Raw genomic sequence first — 17,500 nt, 5'->3', positions numbered from 1 at the left:
ACACAGTATGACACCACACACTATATCGGAGCATGACACAGTATGACACATCATCACACACTATATCGGAGCATGACACAGTATGACACATCATCACACACTATATCGGAGCATGACACAGTATGACACATCATCACACACTATATCGGAGCATGACACAGTATGACACATCATCACACACTATATCGGAGCATGACACAGTATGACACAACGCCAGTTCAGCAACTTTGGTGGAACGAGTCATGGGTGTGTTTGTCTGCTTAGTGATGATCTCTGTCTCAGTGATGGTGATGATGGTGATAATGGTGATGTTGGTGATAAAGATGATGTTGGAGGGGAATGTTTTGATTTCCTCATTGCAATTTAAATGTTCATTTTCTCTTCGCGTTAATTTGTTATTTGCTTTCCTATGAGGCTCTGACCTGACCTGACCTGACCTGAGGCTCTCCAGGCTGGAGTCTGGAGTCTGGAGGGCTTTACGCAGCTGCTGGCCACATGACAAATTTCACATTGTCGTGTTCAGTGCTAGAAATGTGGTTGACATCTAGCTAAACATGTCAACCATGAATAGTTTATTTTAATAAATGAAGTGAAACCTGAATGCTGCTGAGTTTTATTTGAGTTCACTGGGTGATTCAGACTAACACACACACACACACACACACACACACACACTAACACACCAGCATTTCTGAATGTCTAATCTAACTTCTTTTTGTTGAACTGTATTTGACGAACAAACCTATGAATGTTCCAAAGATGTGTTGGACCGCCACAAAACAAATGCTTTTCAGTACGTGTTTGGAACACACAGGGAATGTGCAAATGTAATCTAAACCCAACTGCAGCGTTTACTTGTTAGTTTTACCATATTCTACACTATTTGGTGTGGGTGTGTCTGAATGTGTGTGAGCGTTTTCCTCACAGAAATGTGTGTCCTTGTGTTGTTGTTGTGTATGCAGGAGGCTATCCCACCCAAGGCTGGTGCAGCTGTATGGCGTGTGCACACAGCAGAGGCCTATCTACCTGGTGACGGAGTTCATGGAGCTGGGCTGTCTGCTCAACTACATCCGGCAGCGCCGCCAAACCTTCAGCGCCCAGGACCTGCTGAGCATATGTCACGATGTCAGCCAGGGCATGCAGTACCTGGAGGAGAACCACTTCATCCACCGCGACCTGGTCCTGCGCCACCGCACCCACACCGCACCCACACCACGCCCACGCCACACACTCTCAGTCAGGATCAGCCCCGCCCTCTCATCACACCTCCACTTCAGCCACACCCACACCACATCCTCTCAATCAGGACTAGCTCCACCCCCTGCCACACCTCTACTTTAATCCGTGCTCTCTGTTCACAGGCAGCCAGGAACTGCCTGGTCAGTGCCTCACATGTGGTGAAAGTATCCGACTTCGGCATGACCAGGTACCGCCGGAAAATACACACAGCTGATAAAACATCCAACTCCAGACAGGCACAAATCTAGAAATTCTATTACATGTTTACACATATAAATAATTTATGTATATTATGTATATATGAGAAAGCCTTGCTTTAGTTGCTATAGTAATTCCAAATGCACTGAAAAGTAAACATAAAAATGACATGACACTGGTTGGATATTTACAGCATTTATCTGACTGAACACACCTTGAGTAATCAAGGATTAAGGGCTTTGCTCAGGGCCCAACAGTGTGAACCTGACAGTGGTGGGACTTGAACTGGCAACCTTCTGATTACTAGGCCAGTACTTTAACCACTGAGCCACCACTGCCAAGGCACAGAGTGGACTTTTTGTTACGCTGTCATGTCAGGATAACAACAGACGCTGAACTTTACCCTTTGGCATGCAGGTATGTTTTGGATGACCAGTATGTCAGCTCCTCAGGAGCGAAGTTTCCAGTTAAATGGTCCCCACCTGAGGTCTTTAACTTCTGCAGATACAGCAGCAAGTCAGACGTCTGGTCTTTTGGTGAGAGGAAATATAAATTAATCAGTAGTGCGTCTCAGGAATATTTTTAGTTACAAGAACAGCGATGACATTTTCTCATGATAAGTTATTTTAGGTTGTCCACTTTCTGCATGTATTTGTGATAGAAGAATCTTAAGCACTTATTAAATACTGTGAAACTTTAAAAAGTGAAATCATTAAATAAATAGTATTTCTTAATAAAGATTCTTAATTACTACAGTGGTAAGAACTTGTGTTTTATTAATTCTATTAATTCTATTAATTGTTTTTCACACTACCTGTGGATAGTTCACTGTCCAGGATGCTGATGTGGGAGGTGTTCACAGAGGGAACGCTGTGTCGTATTTTCCCTTGGGTGTTGATGTGGGAGGTGTTCACAGAGGGAACGCTGTGTCGTATTTTCTCAGGGGTGTTGATGTGGGAGGTGTTCACAGAGGGAACGCTGTGTCGTATTTTCTCAGGGGTGTTGATGTGGGAGGTGTTCACAGAGGGAACGCTGTGTCGTATTTTCTCAGGGGTGCTGATGTGGGAGGTGTTCACAGAGGGCAAGATGCCATTCAAGAATAACCTGAACCATGAGGTCGTGAAGATGGTGAGCCAAGGTCATCGTCTCTCTCACCCCAGAAAAGCTACACCCCAGGTCTACAGCATCATGCAGCTCTGCTGGCGAGAGGTGAGACCCTTTAATCCAGCAACACCTTGTTTTTCAGAGAGAGAGAGAGAGAGAGAGAGAGATATATATATATATATATATATATACACACACACACAGAGAGAGAGGTAAATGGTGTGCTTTTAAATTTGGATACAAATCTATATTAATAATAAAATAAAAATACTAAACTTACATGTGAATGATTCCTGAGTTCATAATTGTTGAAAAAAACATTTCCATTGCTAAGAGACCAGATGAGAGGCCCCCTTTTGAGCAGATTTCCATGATGATCACAGACGAGCTAGAAGCTGATGAACATGCGTCCTGAACTCTGATTGGACAGTCTGACTTAATGCTGCCCAATGGCTGGATGTCAGCAGCTCATAATGAATCCATCTTGCGGTCTGGACAGTTCCACTGACACGGACCCTACAGGAGGAAACCACTGAAAATGAAATGATGGAAAAACTCAGTAGAAGAATGATATATTTGGAATTCAAGTGATGGACACAGGAAGATGTATGGACAGGAACGTGTAGACAGGTGTGCATGTATAGAATGTACAAACAAAAGATTTCAAATTGTTCACTGTGCAGTGCACTGTAAAGCTTAACAGCTGTCTGTTGGGCGTAAATAAAGTTGTAAAAATCTATTTTGTAAACATTGAGCATCTGTCAGAGTTTTGCTGTCAACGGTCCCTGACTGATCACTACTGACCACTCAGAGGTGAAGACTGAAAACTTCAGTCTGCATTAACCATGTACAGTGTGTTAGGATCAGTCTGTCTCATTCTTAACTGTGTCCTGTAGTGACCATGTACAGTGTGTTAGGATCAGTCTGTCTCATTCTTAACTGTGTCCTGTAGTGACCATGTACAGTGTGTTAGGATCACTCTGTCTCATTCTTAACTGTGTCCTGTAGTGACCATGTACAGTGTGTTAGGATCACTCTGTCTCATTCTTAACTGTGTCCTGTAGTGACCATGTACAGTGTGTTAGGATCACTCTGTCTCATTCTTAACTGTGTCCTGTAGTGACCATGTACAGTGTGTTAGGATCACTCTGTCTCATTCTTAACTGTGTCCTGTAGTGACCATGTACAGTGTGTTAGGATCACTCTGTCTCATTCTTAACTGTGTCCTGTAGTGATCACACCTGCTGTTAGATCACACTTACTGCTAGACCATACCTGGTACACACACATACACATAAACAAATATATGCACACACTCACACGCACACATGAAAAACATTTGCATACATACACGCGCGCGCACACACACACACACACATGCATGCACATACACACAGTATCCAGTTGCAGTGAGTCACAAGTCATCCACTCATTGTTTTGGGGCACAGCTGTTGTAAAGGTGGATCTGTAACCTCTGACCATCTCCAAGGTAAGATACCGAACACACACACACACGTGATGGAGAACACACACACAGATCTTCAAAGTTTACAGTGCATGTTCTCTCAGTGTGTGCTGCACTGCCCATGGTTCACTGGAGACTGGGAGCTGTTTAGCCAGGTACACACAGTTATTCTGGCTGGAGACGCAACAGCTACAGTGGAGAAATCCCAACAAAGGCTAAGAGAGGCGGAGAGTTACTGAGTGTGACAGAAGAGAAACAGCACTGATGGAGAGACAGAATCAGCTTGTCATGATAGGATAGGAAAATACACATACCGCACGCATGCCTGCACAAACACATAATGAACGGCTCACTCACTACTGAAGAGGCTTAGGGTCCCCTGGTAGCCTTTAAAACAGATTATTAACATTTTCATTTGAAATCTTTCCATGAAAAAGCTCTGATGTGTGTGTGTGTGTTTGTGTCAGATGTCCAGTGTTCTAAAGTCTTGTAATGTAACTTGACTCTCCATCATTAAACATTTATCGTGAGTAGCTTTGGCAGGCTGTCATAATCCCCACCTCGACTCCTCCCACACCCCATCTGGACTCCTCCCACACCCCATCTGGACCCCTCCCACTCTCCATGACTCTTCCCAGACTTCCTCACTCCGCTGTGCATGTCTCTGCTCATTGGCCACCCCCTGCACTTGCCTTGTTTAGTTCTGTTTATCCTCCTGAACCAGCTGGGAATTCTATCGTTCAAGCGTTCTCTGTTTGCAGTGATCTGTGTCTTCTGGAGTCTCACAGACGCCCCTTTCAACCCTCCGGATGCCGTTACCGACGGCCTGAGTGTGTTTGCTGTTACAAGTGTGCCTGTCCCCTTGAACTGTTTTGTTAATACATTTTTATCTGCAATGGTTTCCTATCTCCCTGCTCATCCCTGACATGGACAGATTGAATATTTAATGAGACACTGTTTTAGTAGTTAATGAGACCCACTGGAATAATGAGTATTTGTGTTTTAGTAGTTAATGAGACCCACTGGAATGATGAGTATTTTAAAATGTTGTATGATTTGAAAATAAGAGCAAGGAGGTGTTCATGTCACTGGTTGTCATAGCTACAGGTCCCCACATTTGCTATGCAAAGGTATCTCTGCGTCAGTGAGCTGCACATTCATTGTCTTAATGTACCTGTGGCTGTACCTGTGAATGTACCTGTGGGTGTATGTGGGGATGTACCTGTGGGTGAATGTGTGGGTGTATCTGTTGGTGTATGTGGGGATGTACCTCTGGGTGAATGTAGGGGTGTATCTATTGGTGTATGTGGGGATGTACCTGTGGGTGTATCTGTTGGTGTATGTGGGGATGTACCTCTGGGTGAATGTAGGGGTGTATCTATTGGTGTATGTGGGGATGTACCTGTGTGTGTATCTGATGGTGTATGTGGGGATGTACCTGTGTGTGTATCTGTTGGTGTATGTGGGGATGTACCTGTGTGTGTATCTGTTGGTGTATGTGGGGATGTACCTGTGGGTGTATCTGTTGGTGTATGTGGGGATGTACCTCTGGGTGAATGTAGGGGTGTATCTGTTGGTGTATGTGGGGATGTACCTGTGTGTGTATCTGTTCGTGTATGTGGGGATGTACCTGTGGGTGTATGTGTGGGTTTATGTGTGGATGTACCTATGGGTGTATCTGTGGGTGTATCTGTTGGTGCATGTGTGGGTATATCTGTGGGTGTATATGTGGGTGTACCTGTGGATGTACCTGTTAGTGTATGTGGGGATGTACCTGTGGGTGTATCTGTTGGTGTATGTGGGGATGTACCTCTTGATGTATGCTGGGATGTACCTGTGGGTGTATGTGTGGGTGTGTCTGTTGGTATATGTGGGGATGTACCTGTGGATGTACCTGTGGGTGTATCTTTTGGTGTATGTGGGGATGTACCTGTGGGTGTATCTTTTGGTGTATGTGGGGATGTACCTGTGGGTGTATCTGTTCTGTTGGGCTTTAGTTCATGAGAGATCTTTGATCGCTATGAAAATATAACTTTAAGCAAATGCTGGATGGGTGGTAGTGAAAGTGAACACACACACACACACACTTACACTCACACTCACACACATACACACACTTACACACACACTCTTACACACACATGCAAACAAAACACGCATGCACGCACACACACACACACACACACACACACACACACACACACACACACAAACACTGTGTGGAGATAGGCCTGTATCCCCACATACAGCTTTGCTATATAAAACAAACGCATCTCTCCATATAGTTATGCTCAATCACATTGATTAACTGATTGCATTGCTTGGTTAACTAATCATATAGATTAAGAGTGTAAATGATTAAGGCTGTAACTGATTAAGGTTGTAATTGATTCAGGCTGTAATTGATTAAGGGTGTAACTGATTAAGGTTGTAATTGATTCAGGCTGTAACAGATTAAGGGTGTAACTGATGGCATTGTGTAGATGTCATGGCACCCTCCGTACCACAGCTCAAAGTTCCGTCACGTTTATGGCCGTGTGGCGAGTCGTGAGCAGAGCTACAACGGTCTGCAGATCACCGGTGGTGTCCAGGACAGTCATTGCTGTGCCGTCAACCCACAATTCATCGCCGTGGTTACTGAAAGTACCGGGGGAGGAGCATTCATCGTCATCCCTGTCCGTCAAGTGAGTCCAAGCCCCACCAATGCTGACCTGCAGCCATACCAGTCCATAGCACACCTGAGGCAGCAAACTGATCCTGCTGCTGCTGATCCTGCCAACCTGGCTCAGGTGTGTGTGCGTGTGTCAGACAGGACGGGTAGACCCCCACCATGCACGTGTGTGTGGGCATCAGGCCAGGGTTCTGGACGTGAAGTGGGACCCCTTCAATGACCAGCGCATCGCCTCCTGCTCCGAAGACTGCACGGTCTGTCACGGCCGCCATCACCTCACCATTGCTATAGCAACCATCACGGTCACAGTGTATGCGCTAATGCAGCTTTGCTAGGTCCTGATGCTAGACCCACTGCTGCTATGACAACCACGACCACTCTGCCTTAGAAACAGTAACCTCCACCACTATGCCCTGGCTAAGAATCCCATTTAGCTGGGTCCCCCACCACAGAAATGATCATTGTTTTGACTGTTTAATATCACATTCAAATACAGTACAGACATAAACTACTACAGAAACACCAGAGAAACAATACCAATATGTTACTACTCCTACAGGCCTTTATCCTTCATTTAGTGTGTGTATGTATGTGTGTGCATGTGAGTGTGTGACATCCATAATAATGGTGTGTGTGTGTGTAGGTTAAGGTGTGGGACATGCCTAATAATGGTGCGTGTGTGTGTGTGTGTGTGTGTGTGTGTGTGTGTGTAGGTTAAGGTGTGGGACATCCCTAAAAATGGTTTGAAGGAGAACATTATCTTCCCCCGGAAGGAGCTCATAGGCCACGCCCGCTGGGTGGGGCTGATCGAGTGGCACCCAACTGCCAAAGACGTGCTGCTAAGCTCAGCCTATGACTACCAAGTAATGTACATTTAAAGTAGATCCAACTAAAGACTACCACACACACACACACATTGAACTGACTGGGTGCTGTTTCTGCAGGTGTGTGTGTGGCGTTTGGACACTGTCACTGCTGTGGCCAAGACACCGGTGTGTGTGATCCGCTCACACACTGATCTGGTTCTGTCTGTTAGCTTCAGTGAGGATGGCAGCAGGCTGGCTACAACCTGCAGGGACAGAAATGTCAGAGTACTCGACCCACGCACAGGTCACCTGCTACAGGTAACCAGTTGGGGGAGGTTTGTATATGTGCAAATATGTGTGTGTGTGTGTGTGTGTGTGTGTGTGTGTGTGTGTGTGTATCTGATGCTCTACAAAACTCCAGACAGACAGATAATAGGATGTGTGGATGTGCAACTATACACCACAGCTGTCTGCAGATACTCAACACCTGTGGCTATGTAGCAGTCTAACTCCATGTCTCTCTGTCCCTGTGTCTGTCTCTCCAGGTATCTCTCTCTGTGACTCTCTCCATGTCTCTCTGTCCCTGTGTCTGTCTCTGCAGGTATCTTTCTCTGTGACTCTCTCCATGTCTCTCTGTGTGTCCCTCTCTGTTTCTCTCCTTTATTTTCTATCTCTCTCTCTCTCTCTCTCTCTGCAGGGCTCCTACAATCAGTCTCATAAGGCCTGGAAGGTTTTGTTTCTGACCAACCTGAATCTGCTGCTCACAACTGGAACCTCCCTGTGGAACCAGAGACAGTATGCGCTTTGGGACCCGGTAATACACACACACACACACACACACATACACACACACAAGTGCTTTTGGAATAAGCAGAATGTTCTTGTCCATTAATTCTGTAAGATTGAGGTTTGCGGTAGACAGAAGCTCACAGGGTTTTCTCCCACACGTCACTACATGAACACAAGAACATTCACTTATCCACACTGTACTACCTGCTGCAGTACCTGTACAGAGTGATGTGTCTGTGTGTGTGTGTATGTTACAGGAGGACCTGTCTAAACCTCTGCTTGAGGAAGACCTGGATGGAGGTTGTGGGGTTGTCTTTCCTTTCTACGACCCTGACACACACATGCTCTACTTGGCCGGCAAGGTTCTCACACAATTTGCAGATACCTACACACACACCTGCTACAGGTGTAACCACTGGACACCTGCTATAGTTAGACAGTATGTCTCCCTCTGTCTCTGGCCTCTGTAGGGAGATGGAAATATTCGCTATTATGAAGTCAGTGCAGAAAAACCATACATTCACTTCCTGGCAGAACATCGCTCTTTGCTTCCACAACGTGGCATGGGTGAGTTCACAAATACACACTCATCTACACATACACACACACACACACACACACACACACACACACACACACTCAAAGGCTGCAGTGGGTGTCCCTGTGCAGGTGTGATGCCCAAGCGTGGCGTAGACACCAAGTCGTGTGAAGTGTTCCGCTTCTACCGTCTCGTGCCCGTTAAGGACCTGTTGGAGCCCTTATCCTTCCTTGTACCTCGTAAGGTAAACCACACAGCGTCTCAGCGTCTCTCGTCTCAGCGTTGCATCGTCTCAGCGTCTCTCGTCTCAGCGTCTCTCGTCTCAGTGTCGCAGCGTCTCAGCGTCGCATCATCTCAGCGTCTCTCGTCTCAGTGTCGCAGCGTCTCATTCTCAGCGTCTCTCGTCTCAGTGTCGCAGCGTCTCATTCTCAGCGTCTCTCGTCTCAGTGTCGCAGCGTCTCATTCTCAGCGTCTCTCGTCTGTGTCTCAGCGTCTCATTCTCAGCTTCTCTCGTCTGTGTCGAATCATCTCAGCGTCTCTCGTCTGTGTCTCAGCGTCTCATTCTCAGCGTCTCGTCTCAGTGTCGCAGCGTCTCATTCTCAGCGTCTCTCGTCTGTGTCTCAGCGTCTCTCGTCTCAGTGTCGCAGCATCTCATTCTCAGTGTCTCTCATTCTCAGCATCTCAGTATCTCTCGTCTCAGTTTCCCAGTGTCCGTTATAAGCAGTGGGCAGGAAGATGAGACATATCTAACCCTAAATGTGAATTCTGGACCCCTATTCTCGTTGTGGTGTTTTCAGTCCGATGGCTTCCAGGAAGACATCTACCCAATGACAGCTGGTGGTGAGGCAGCCATGACGGCTCAGGAGTGGCTCATGGGGCAGAACAGAGGTGAGCAGGCAGGGAGACTGGAGCCAACATGGCTGAACTTCATCTATAAGGCTCACCAGTTTCACCATTAGCTTCCACAAAATATTTGCGCAGAACAAAGTTGAGTCGTCAGCATATGTAACTACATCAGAATATAAATCGTGTGGTAAACCATTTATTAAAACTGAAAATAAAAGTGGACCCCCTGTGGGACTTTTTACTGAATACTGGCTGTGAATACTGCCAGAGAGGAAACTCTTCATTAGCAGGAGCTAAAGTTGAAAATTCACATTTAACCCTTGTTAATTCCATAAAAACAGCCGCAGTGAAATGTTTTCCTCCACCTTACCAAGCACAGGAAGAATGTTAACAGAACCAGTAAAACCTGCACTTTCATTTTTAGGAAAGTAAACTATTAAAACATGACAATTAAAACATGACATATTGATTTGGAAAGGCCGTCTAGCTGCTAAAAAATCTAATAGTCATCTGAGTCATCTGAGAGAGAGAGCTTTGTTTTGGTTTATCAAATGCAAAACAAGTTGTATCCCTCATAATACACTTAACAATGTGTGTTAAATTAATGATTCATTTGCATATGAGATCTTAAGATGTCTACTTTGTTGATAAAGAAACTGATGAAGTGATATAGAAGTTAAAGTAATTCGCTGTGCCACATGGCCTGATGAAGTAATTCACTGTGCCACATGGCCTGGTGATGTAATTCGTTGTTTTACGTGGCCTGGTGATGTAATTCATTGTTTTACGTGGCCTGGTGATGTAATTAGTTGTTTTACGTGGCCTGATGATGTAATTAGTTGTTTTACGTGGCCTGATGATGTAATTAGGTGTGCCACATGGCCTGGTGATGACCTGACCTGCACATTCCACATACCTCTGAGACCTGCGTGACTTATTACACAGAACTTCATTCAAATATTTATAAAATAATAATTTTTATAAAATATACTTTAATTTGATTAATTTAATTGTGACCTATTTCTCACCTTATGATAAATATCTAAAAAGCTCCTGATTCAGGAGCAGCTGTGTAGATGTTCTCCTGTTGAACCATTAACTGTCTCAACTCCTCATCAGTCTGTTGTACCCCACCAACCCTCACACCATTTCCTAAGTGAGGAATCTACCAACATCACAAATTTGGCCAAACAATTTTCAAAGCTATGTTTGCATCATTTCCCAGACAAACATCAGACTGCTCTAAATCATTAATATTATTAGCATCATTCATCTTTGACCTGCCATAAACGTTTTGACTGGCCTGTTGTGGTCCCTTTTACTAAAGCAATCAAATTAGGCCCACTGGGTCCCACTGCCGCTGATAGTACTGTAAACACGGACGGCGTGTTAGTTAAAATAAGACCAATGCCGATGAATTATTAACACCATTGATGTTAGTAGAAATTCTTGTAGGCTGAGTCACATATAACAAATAAAACTATTGAGGAGGTGAAATCTCTCTTACTGCTGGTGACACCTGTCATACCTGTTTGTGCAGGGTCTATTCAGCCTGGAAAAACAGCTCCAAACTCAATACATTTATTGAATGATTGATTATTGTTTTTATCAATTATCAAGTATCTCTTAGATTTATCATGAGCAAAGTGGTTTGTGGTTTGTTCAGTCTTTACTTTGCTTGTCAAATGTTCCCAATGGATGTTGTCTGTTAGCGATCCTGACCCATAGTGAATGTTACTTGACTAGGCCCAATTCTGATGTCCCTGAAACCTGGGAGTAAAATCCAAAACCCATACCCAGCTCCAGTGGAGGCAGCTGGGCCTGACCACTCAGCCAACAGCCAGAACCTCCAGAACCTCCATGAGCCTGGCAGGCTTTTCCCTCAGGAGGAGATGGCCAATCAGGACAAAGAATATGAGCTGGCCAATCAGCACGTGGAGTATGACATCAGTGACCTATCAGGATGGCAGGAGGATGAGACCCAGGGGTACGGCGTGAGCAACACGCACACCCCAGACTCAGTCTGGCCACACAGACACGGGGAGCAGACATGGCCTGAATCAGATGCGTACACACTACCTGTGGCAGAGAAAGAGGTAGGAAAACTAGATGTATATCAGCTTAAAACATTCCCCACTCACCCTCCTCCGGGCGGTCTCTCTCTCTCAGGTCTGGGAGCGTGAGCGTCCTGTATAGTATCTTAGCTGTTCCCAGGACTGCACTCTTCTGGACGGAGATCTCGGATGTTGTTCCTGGGATCTGCTGAGGTCATTCTCCCAGTTTGGGGGTCACAGCCCCTATCGCTCCTGTTACCATGGGAACCACAGTTGTCTTCACCTTCCACATCTTTTCTAGCTCTTCTCTCAGCTCTTGGTATTTATTTAAGTTTTTGGTGTTCCTGGTTCCTGATGTTGTCATCACTCTGGATCCCCACATCTCTCACTACTGCTCTCTTCTGCTGTTTGTCCATCACTACTGTGTCTGGTTGGTTAGCCGGTACCATCTTGTCTTTCTGTGTCTGGAACTCCCACAGGTTCTTGTTTCTCACAACAAATATCAAAAAATGTTTCTCAACAAGTCCAACAGAGGTTAGCGCAGGATGGTCCCACTTTAGTGCTCAAAGTAACTCTTCATATCTGTGAGTCCTAGTGGGGGTCAAAGGTTCAGAAGCAGTTCAGAGTTGACACATTTACAGTCTGACGAGAACATGTCTGAGAAACATTTACTGAGCAATATTCTGGTCCTGTACTATTTCTGAGATACATTGCTAACGTTTTTGGTTTTGCTACATGCACATTAGATGACCTCCAATTGTTTATTTCTTCCTTCTCCAAGTTCTTGAATATATGTGGAGTACAGCACTTCCTGGCACGAGGAAAAAATGTGTCATGTTTCAGGGAAGTTTCATCATTCTTGTTTAAACACCACCATATACTACAAAGCTAGACTCTCATTCCTATTTGCAGTACAATCCCAAGGCCTGTAAAAACTCCCTTAATCACAGCCACTTGGACATAAATGCATTTACAGTGAGAATGAAGGCTTCCTCCAGAAAAGTATGGAGATGTGGGTATATTTTTATAACTGTGGGTTTACTGAGGAAGTCATAGATGACATCCTTGCTGTTCAGAGTGGACATACTGACCTGTAAACAATCAGCTGTTCAGACTACAAGAATTCATTTGGTGCTTCACGTATCATCTGACAAAACAGTGGCTGATATTATACTTCAGGACGAAGCAGAGACCACATACCTTTTTTAAGGATCCTACTCTAATCTCCTACAGATGATTCAAAAACATCAAAGACACACTCGTCAAGAGTGAGATAAATGATCTTTTATCCTGTCTCTCCTCTCCCCTGTTCTCTCCTTTACTCACCTCTCCTCTCCTCCCTAGGCCTCTCCTCTCGTCTCTCCTCTCCTCTCTGTTCCTCTCCTCTAGGTCTCTCCTCTTTCCTCTAGGTCTCTCCTCTCTCCTCTAGGTCTCTCCTCTCCAGGTCTCTCCTATCCTGGAATGAAAGCCGACAAAAGCTGCCTAATAAAGTCTGTTCACTTTCTCAAACTAACAATAATAACACCGTATATCATAAGCAGGTAGAGCTCCAGGGATTTGATACGGACACACAGTGAATGAAGCGGCTCCATCTACATGTCCATGAACACCACAATGACTGGCGTTACTGAGGCTTCACGCAGGCTTTGGAACAAGATGACCGTTATAGGCGTGTGACGGCGGGCCGCTGTGTGAACGTATCTCGCGGTAACGTCAGTAGTGGTGCTGACTGAGTTAGCACTCACAAAGTGGCACCTTCTCACCAGAAACGTTTGTATCCTCTTCTACAGTTACTGACACCTTTAGTACAATATGATTTATTTCTACAGTTACGGTTTCAGTGCGAAATGACAACTGACATTACCGTTATGTTTACCTGCAGGTGAGAGGCGTTAGTCAGCAGAGCGGATACGGTGTTACAATAATAAATGTCCCATCAACAGATGGGAACATTGACAGCTGCTAACATCACTAAAACATAGTGAGGGGAATCCATGTATATGGATCAGTATATCTCAGTATTTGGGGGGCCGTGTCCCCTGACACAATGTATTGTGACTATGGCCTTGTCTTATCATTCAGAAACAATTTCTTGCAGCGCTGATGAAGGACCTCTGTTTGGACCTCCTGTTTTTTTTAATATCTCTCCATCTCTTACTACAGTACGCTGCAGTTATTCACCTGGAATCTTCTTTGGATTTTTATATAATTTATATATATGCAATGACCTTGGACCCTTAGCCCTCGTGAGTCCTGAGAGAAATGAGCACTCAAAATATTCTCTCCATCACTGTGTGTGTGTTGTAGATGTGGCAGCTGTTCTACATGCAGAGGGAGGAGATTCGGTCGCTACGACAACAGCTGGACCAGCGCGACAACAGGATCCAGCAGCTTGAGCTGGAAATCAAGAACATGCATAACCAGCATAACCAGTGTCGTTCTGATCCCAGACAATCAACACACACACACACACACACACACACACACACACACACACACACTGAGAAACAACTGTTAGAGCTCTGAGATTGCAGACAAATGCCCCTACAAGAGCCAGCAGCCTTGAACACCCAAAAACATCCAAAATGCACTTCACTCTGACTCATGGTCAGAGCATGAGAATGAGTGCAAAATGCAAACCATGGTTATATTTTAATCTCTGGAGACATTCAGTTGTATTTTAATCTCTGTTGAGTAATAGATTAAGAACTTGTTCTGAGAAATACAACAAATTCGACAGGTTCAAGGGTTTCCATCAAAACCAGTTGCGAGGAATGTTTCTGGCCTCACAAAATATATTTTGTAATACAGAGAAAACTCAAAAATGTAAAATTCTCTGAACTCCAACCTTTTTAAACCGTTAAGAAAGTACTTATGATCAGGAACATCTAAGGCTCAAACTACAAAAAAGACAATGAACATAGATTTGAATTTTGCTGAGCGAGGGCTGTTAGATCCACTCACACAAAGAAGCCATGTCTACAGTTAAGAAAAGTTTATTTCATGAAACATCACTGTAAACATCATAACGTAACAAACAACCAAAGAACCCAAATGGGTCACGCCCTCTGGACCCTGTCCAGGACTGTGCTGAGAGCAGAATACACATTTGTATCAAAATTACAGTACAATGATTCTCCAACACGACTGCACCACGACTACCACAAAAGACTCATTACTGAATTCCACTGTGCAAGCCCCTCCATTCCTCACTGAAGTCATCACTGTAATACACATCCAATCTGGCTCAGTGTGAATCTCTACTTCAGTTCAGTAATGTATTGCTTTTAGGATTTCCCTGTGTTCATATTCACAAACAAACAAAGCACATTTTGTGCAAAGTTGCTACAGGTACATGAGTTATCAATACTGAACAGCTCAAATTTCATTAAATCATTCATGCATTTGACTAACGTTTCGTGATGCTTGATGTCAGTAATAATAACAATATATCGCTGATATAAATCTGCATGAGATCACTGACAAACTATCTGAACACAAAAAGCTTTTGTAATTTGTGTTTTCTTCTTTTATGCTTTGAAAATTGTTCTGAGAGTAATTTCTTTTCCACCAACTCGTAGTGAGTATGAAAGCCTGAAACTCTGTGCAGCTCCTGAACCCAGATCAGCTCGGCTGATTAAAAGAGCCACAAGCAACAGAGAAGCTAAAGAGATTCCTGAAGCCAGATCAGCTCAGCTGACTTTTTAAAAAGCTACAAGAAACAGAGAAGCTAAAATCCTGCACATTTAATTCACAAAACACAAAAACAGCTGCTGATTCAAAGTTTGCCACGGCTATGTGAGAATCTAGTCCAAACTCAAGTGTCCCCTCAACACACAGTCTTCTGACCGGCAGACATGCAACAGTGAACATACAGTAAATCCTGAAACACTGACTGAGTTTACGTTTGGTTGACCAATTTCTCAACAGGGTTAAACACACTTCATTCTGATATGTATTTTAGCATTCACTATATACAAGAGAAACCCATCATAACCTGTAACAAAACCATTTTTAACAAGACTTTGTCAGCTAGATATATTATCACTATTTTTTGTTTAACACAATACAGATTGAATCTCATATTTAGGAAGAGAAGGATTTGTTAATGGAGAAGACTGAGTGATTGTTAAACGCATAGCTTCAGGTGGTTTAAGCGCAAGGTCAAACTGCATTCACAGTGATGCATGTCATCGGCTGGTTTTAATGCTTCTCCACTCTAATCTAAACTGCAATAGAAACCATTCAATTCCACACACAAGTACAAACATTTACATTGCATTTTCCCTGTAAATCCCAACATAGCTGCAGTAGTATTGTATACTAGATACTGTAGTATGGAATAGTGTAGTGTACAAAGAAAAACTGTCACATTACTGTGATCATGCTATCCAAGCATTTCCTGTCTTCAGCAGCAGTGCATTATGGGGCATGTGCACAGAAGGTAACTCGTCCTCTGTTTTGGCACTGTCATAGCTGATCAAAGCTTGAACCTTGACCTTCGTGATAACCTGAGGAGGATGAGGAGCTCTTTGGAGTGTTAGGTAGGAGCCTGCTATGGCCTGACCTAGGAACAGCTCTATGGCCCTTTTTTTCCCAACCACATTGATGCACTACAGGGCAATGCTGATCTCAGCTCAGCCCTCAGGAAAATGCCTGTGAAGGGTATGTCACAGGAGTGACTCTCCTTACTCCACGGAATCATCACCATCACAAATCAAAAAGACAAACAGCTGAATTTCAGGAATCTGAATCAACTGCCAACTAACCCTAATCTAACCCTAACTCTAACCCTAACCCTAACTCTAACTCTAATTTAACCCTAATCTAACCCCAACCCTAATCAAACCCTAATTTAACCCTAATCTAACTCTAACCCTAACCTAACCCTAATCTAACCCTAATCTAAAACTAACCCTAATCTTACTCAAACCAGAACCCTAAATGTGACCTATCTAACCCCCATTTACAGTTCCAACATAGTGCAGTAATACTTGTGCAGTGCTGTGTGTGTGTGTGTGTGTGTGTGTGTGTGTGTGTGTGTGTGTGTGTGTGTGTGTATAGACACCGACTATTTGTACGCGTGTCACAGTAGTGCAGAAAAGCAGTGGTCATCCCACCTTTGTGTGTGTGTGTGTGTGTGTGTGAATATATAAATATGCATAACAGGCCTATGAAATATCTTAGAGGAAGAAAGTACATCCAGTTTCATACTACATTTCCCGTGAGTCTTGTGGGTCTTATGAGTCTTAACCTACAAAGAGCTGCAACAAGAATCTTCAGGGGCACTGTAGTTCATCAAAACAGTTGTACTGTGAGTGCATCTCTGAGAAAGTGTGTGTGTGTGTGTGTGTGTGTGTGTGTGTGTGTCACAAGCTCAGTGTGCTCATTACCAAGATATAGGTGATTCATATTTGGTGCTTAGTGTAGTTAATGGTGTGCATAGCCAAGATGATTTCACATTTAAAACAGACCAAGCCCTCTCTGGACCTCTGACCTCAGGACCCGTGTTAAATCTGGACCTAACATGAGTGCGGTTTGAGATCTTATGGCTGATAGTTAAGTGAACAGTGAATGTAGCTGATTGGTCAGTTTCTAGTCCCACCTGTGCCCTCTGTAAAAAGAGCTTCTGTGGGAGCTGTAGCTCGAGGACTGCCTGGCTGACTCTGTAGCTCCAGGCCTGTCTGTCTGACTCTGTCTACGGGTGTGACGTAATTACTACACTGTTACAACATGCACTTTGTTCTTGCTGGTGATAACTGCGACCTCAGAGGGTTTAATGAATGACCA

At 44.2% G+C, this 17,500-nt stretch overlaps 3 protein-coding genes and 1 long non-coding RNA gene across 12 annotated transcripts in view; 2 read left to right on the top strand and 2 right to left on the bottom strand.

Annotated features, from left to right (window-relative positions):
- Positions 1 to 3,278, top strand: part of tec (tec protein tyrosine kinase) — an 18,523-nt gene extending 15,245 nt beyond the window's left edge. For all 3 annotated transcript variants that reach the window (XM_081704938.1, XM_035521687.2, XM_081704939.1), the window contains 5 exons: positions 963 to 1,179; positions 1,362 to 1,426; positions 1,855 to 1,973; positions 2,489 to 2,646; positions 2,876 to 3,278. In XM_081704938.1, the coding sequence (XP_081561064.1) occupies positions 963 to 1,179; positions 1,362 to 1,426; positions 1,855 to 1,973; positions 2,489 to 2,646; positions 2,876 to 2,956 (640 nt within the window). In that variant the 3' untranslated portion in view covers positions 2,957 to 3,278. The remainder of the gene's footprint in view (positions 1 to 962; positions 1,180 to 1,361; positions 1,427 to 1,854; positions 1,974 to 2,488; positions 2,647 to 2,875) is intronic.
- Positions 2,488 to 2,928, bottom strand: LOC145653029 (uncharacterized). Its single transcript, XR_014119273.1, has 2 exons — positions 2,822 to 2,928; positions 2,488 to 2,671 (listed from the first exon to the last, which is right to left on the bottom strand). It is a non-coding gene; the product is annotated as an uncharacterized LOC145653029 (long non-coding RNA).
- A 2,197-nt stretch (positions 3,279 to 5,475) lies between the features above and the next one.
- Positions 5,476 to 14,557, top strand: coro2ab (coronin 2Ab). The gene is made up of 11 exons (XM_026996690.3): positions 5,476 to 6,690; positions 6,815 to 6,931; positions 7,391 to 7,540; positions 7,622 to 7,801; positions 8,181 to 8,297; positions 8,530 to 8,634; positions 8,743 to 8,839; positions 8,942 to 9,054; positions 9,608 to 9,698; positions 11,403 to 11,752; positions 14,018 to 14,557. The coding sequence occupies exons 1-11, from the start codon at positions 6,490 to 6,492 to the stop codon at positions 14,234 to 14,236; spliced, it is 1,740 nt and encodes a 579-aa protein (XP_026852491.2). The 5' UTR covers positions 5,476 to 6,489; the 3' UTR covers positions 14,237 to 14,557.
- A 2,492-nt stretch (positions 14,558 to 17,049) lies between these two features.
- The window catches only part of LOC113569123 (phosphatidylinositol 4,5-bisphosphate 3-kinase catalytic subunit alpha isoform), a 27,066-nt gene continuing 26,615 nt past the window's right edge, over positions 17,050 to 17,500 (bottom strand). For all 7 annotated transcript variants that reach the window (XM_035521630.2, XM_081704935.1, XM_081704936.1 and 4 more), the window contains one exon: positions 17,050 to 17,500. This exon is cut by the window's right edge and continues 426 nt beyond it. The gene's annotated coding sequence lies outside the window, so the exon portion shown is untranslated.

The sequence above is a fragment of the Electrophorus electricus genome, chromosome 21 (genome assembly GCF_041902795.1).
Source record: "Electrophorus electricus isolate QZ-2024a chromosome 21, ASM4190279v1, whole genome shotgun sequence".
Taxonomy (NCBI): Eukaryota; Metazoa; Chordata; class Actinopteri; order Gymnotiformes; family Gymnotidae; genus Electrophorus; species Electrophorus electricus.
This window is presented reverse-complemented; position numbering and strand designations above follow the sequence as displayed.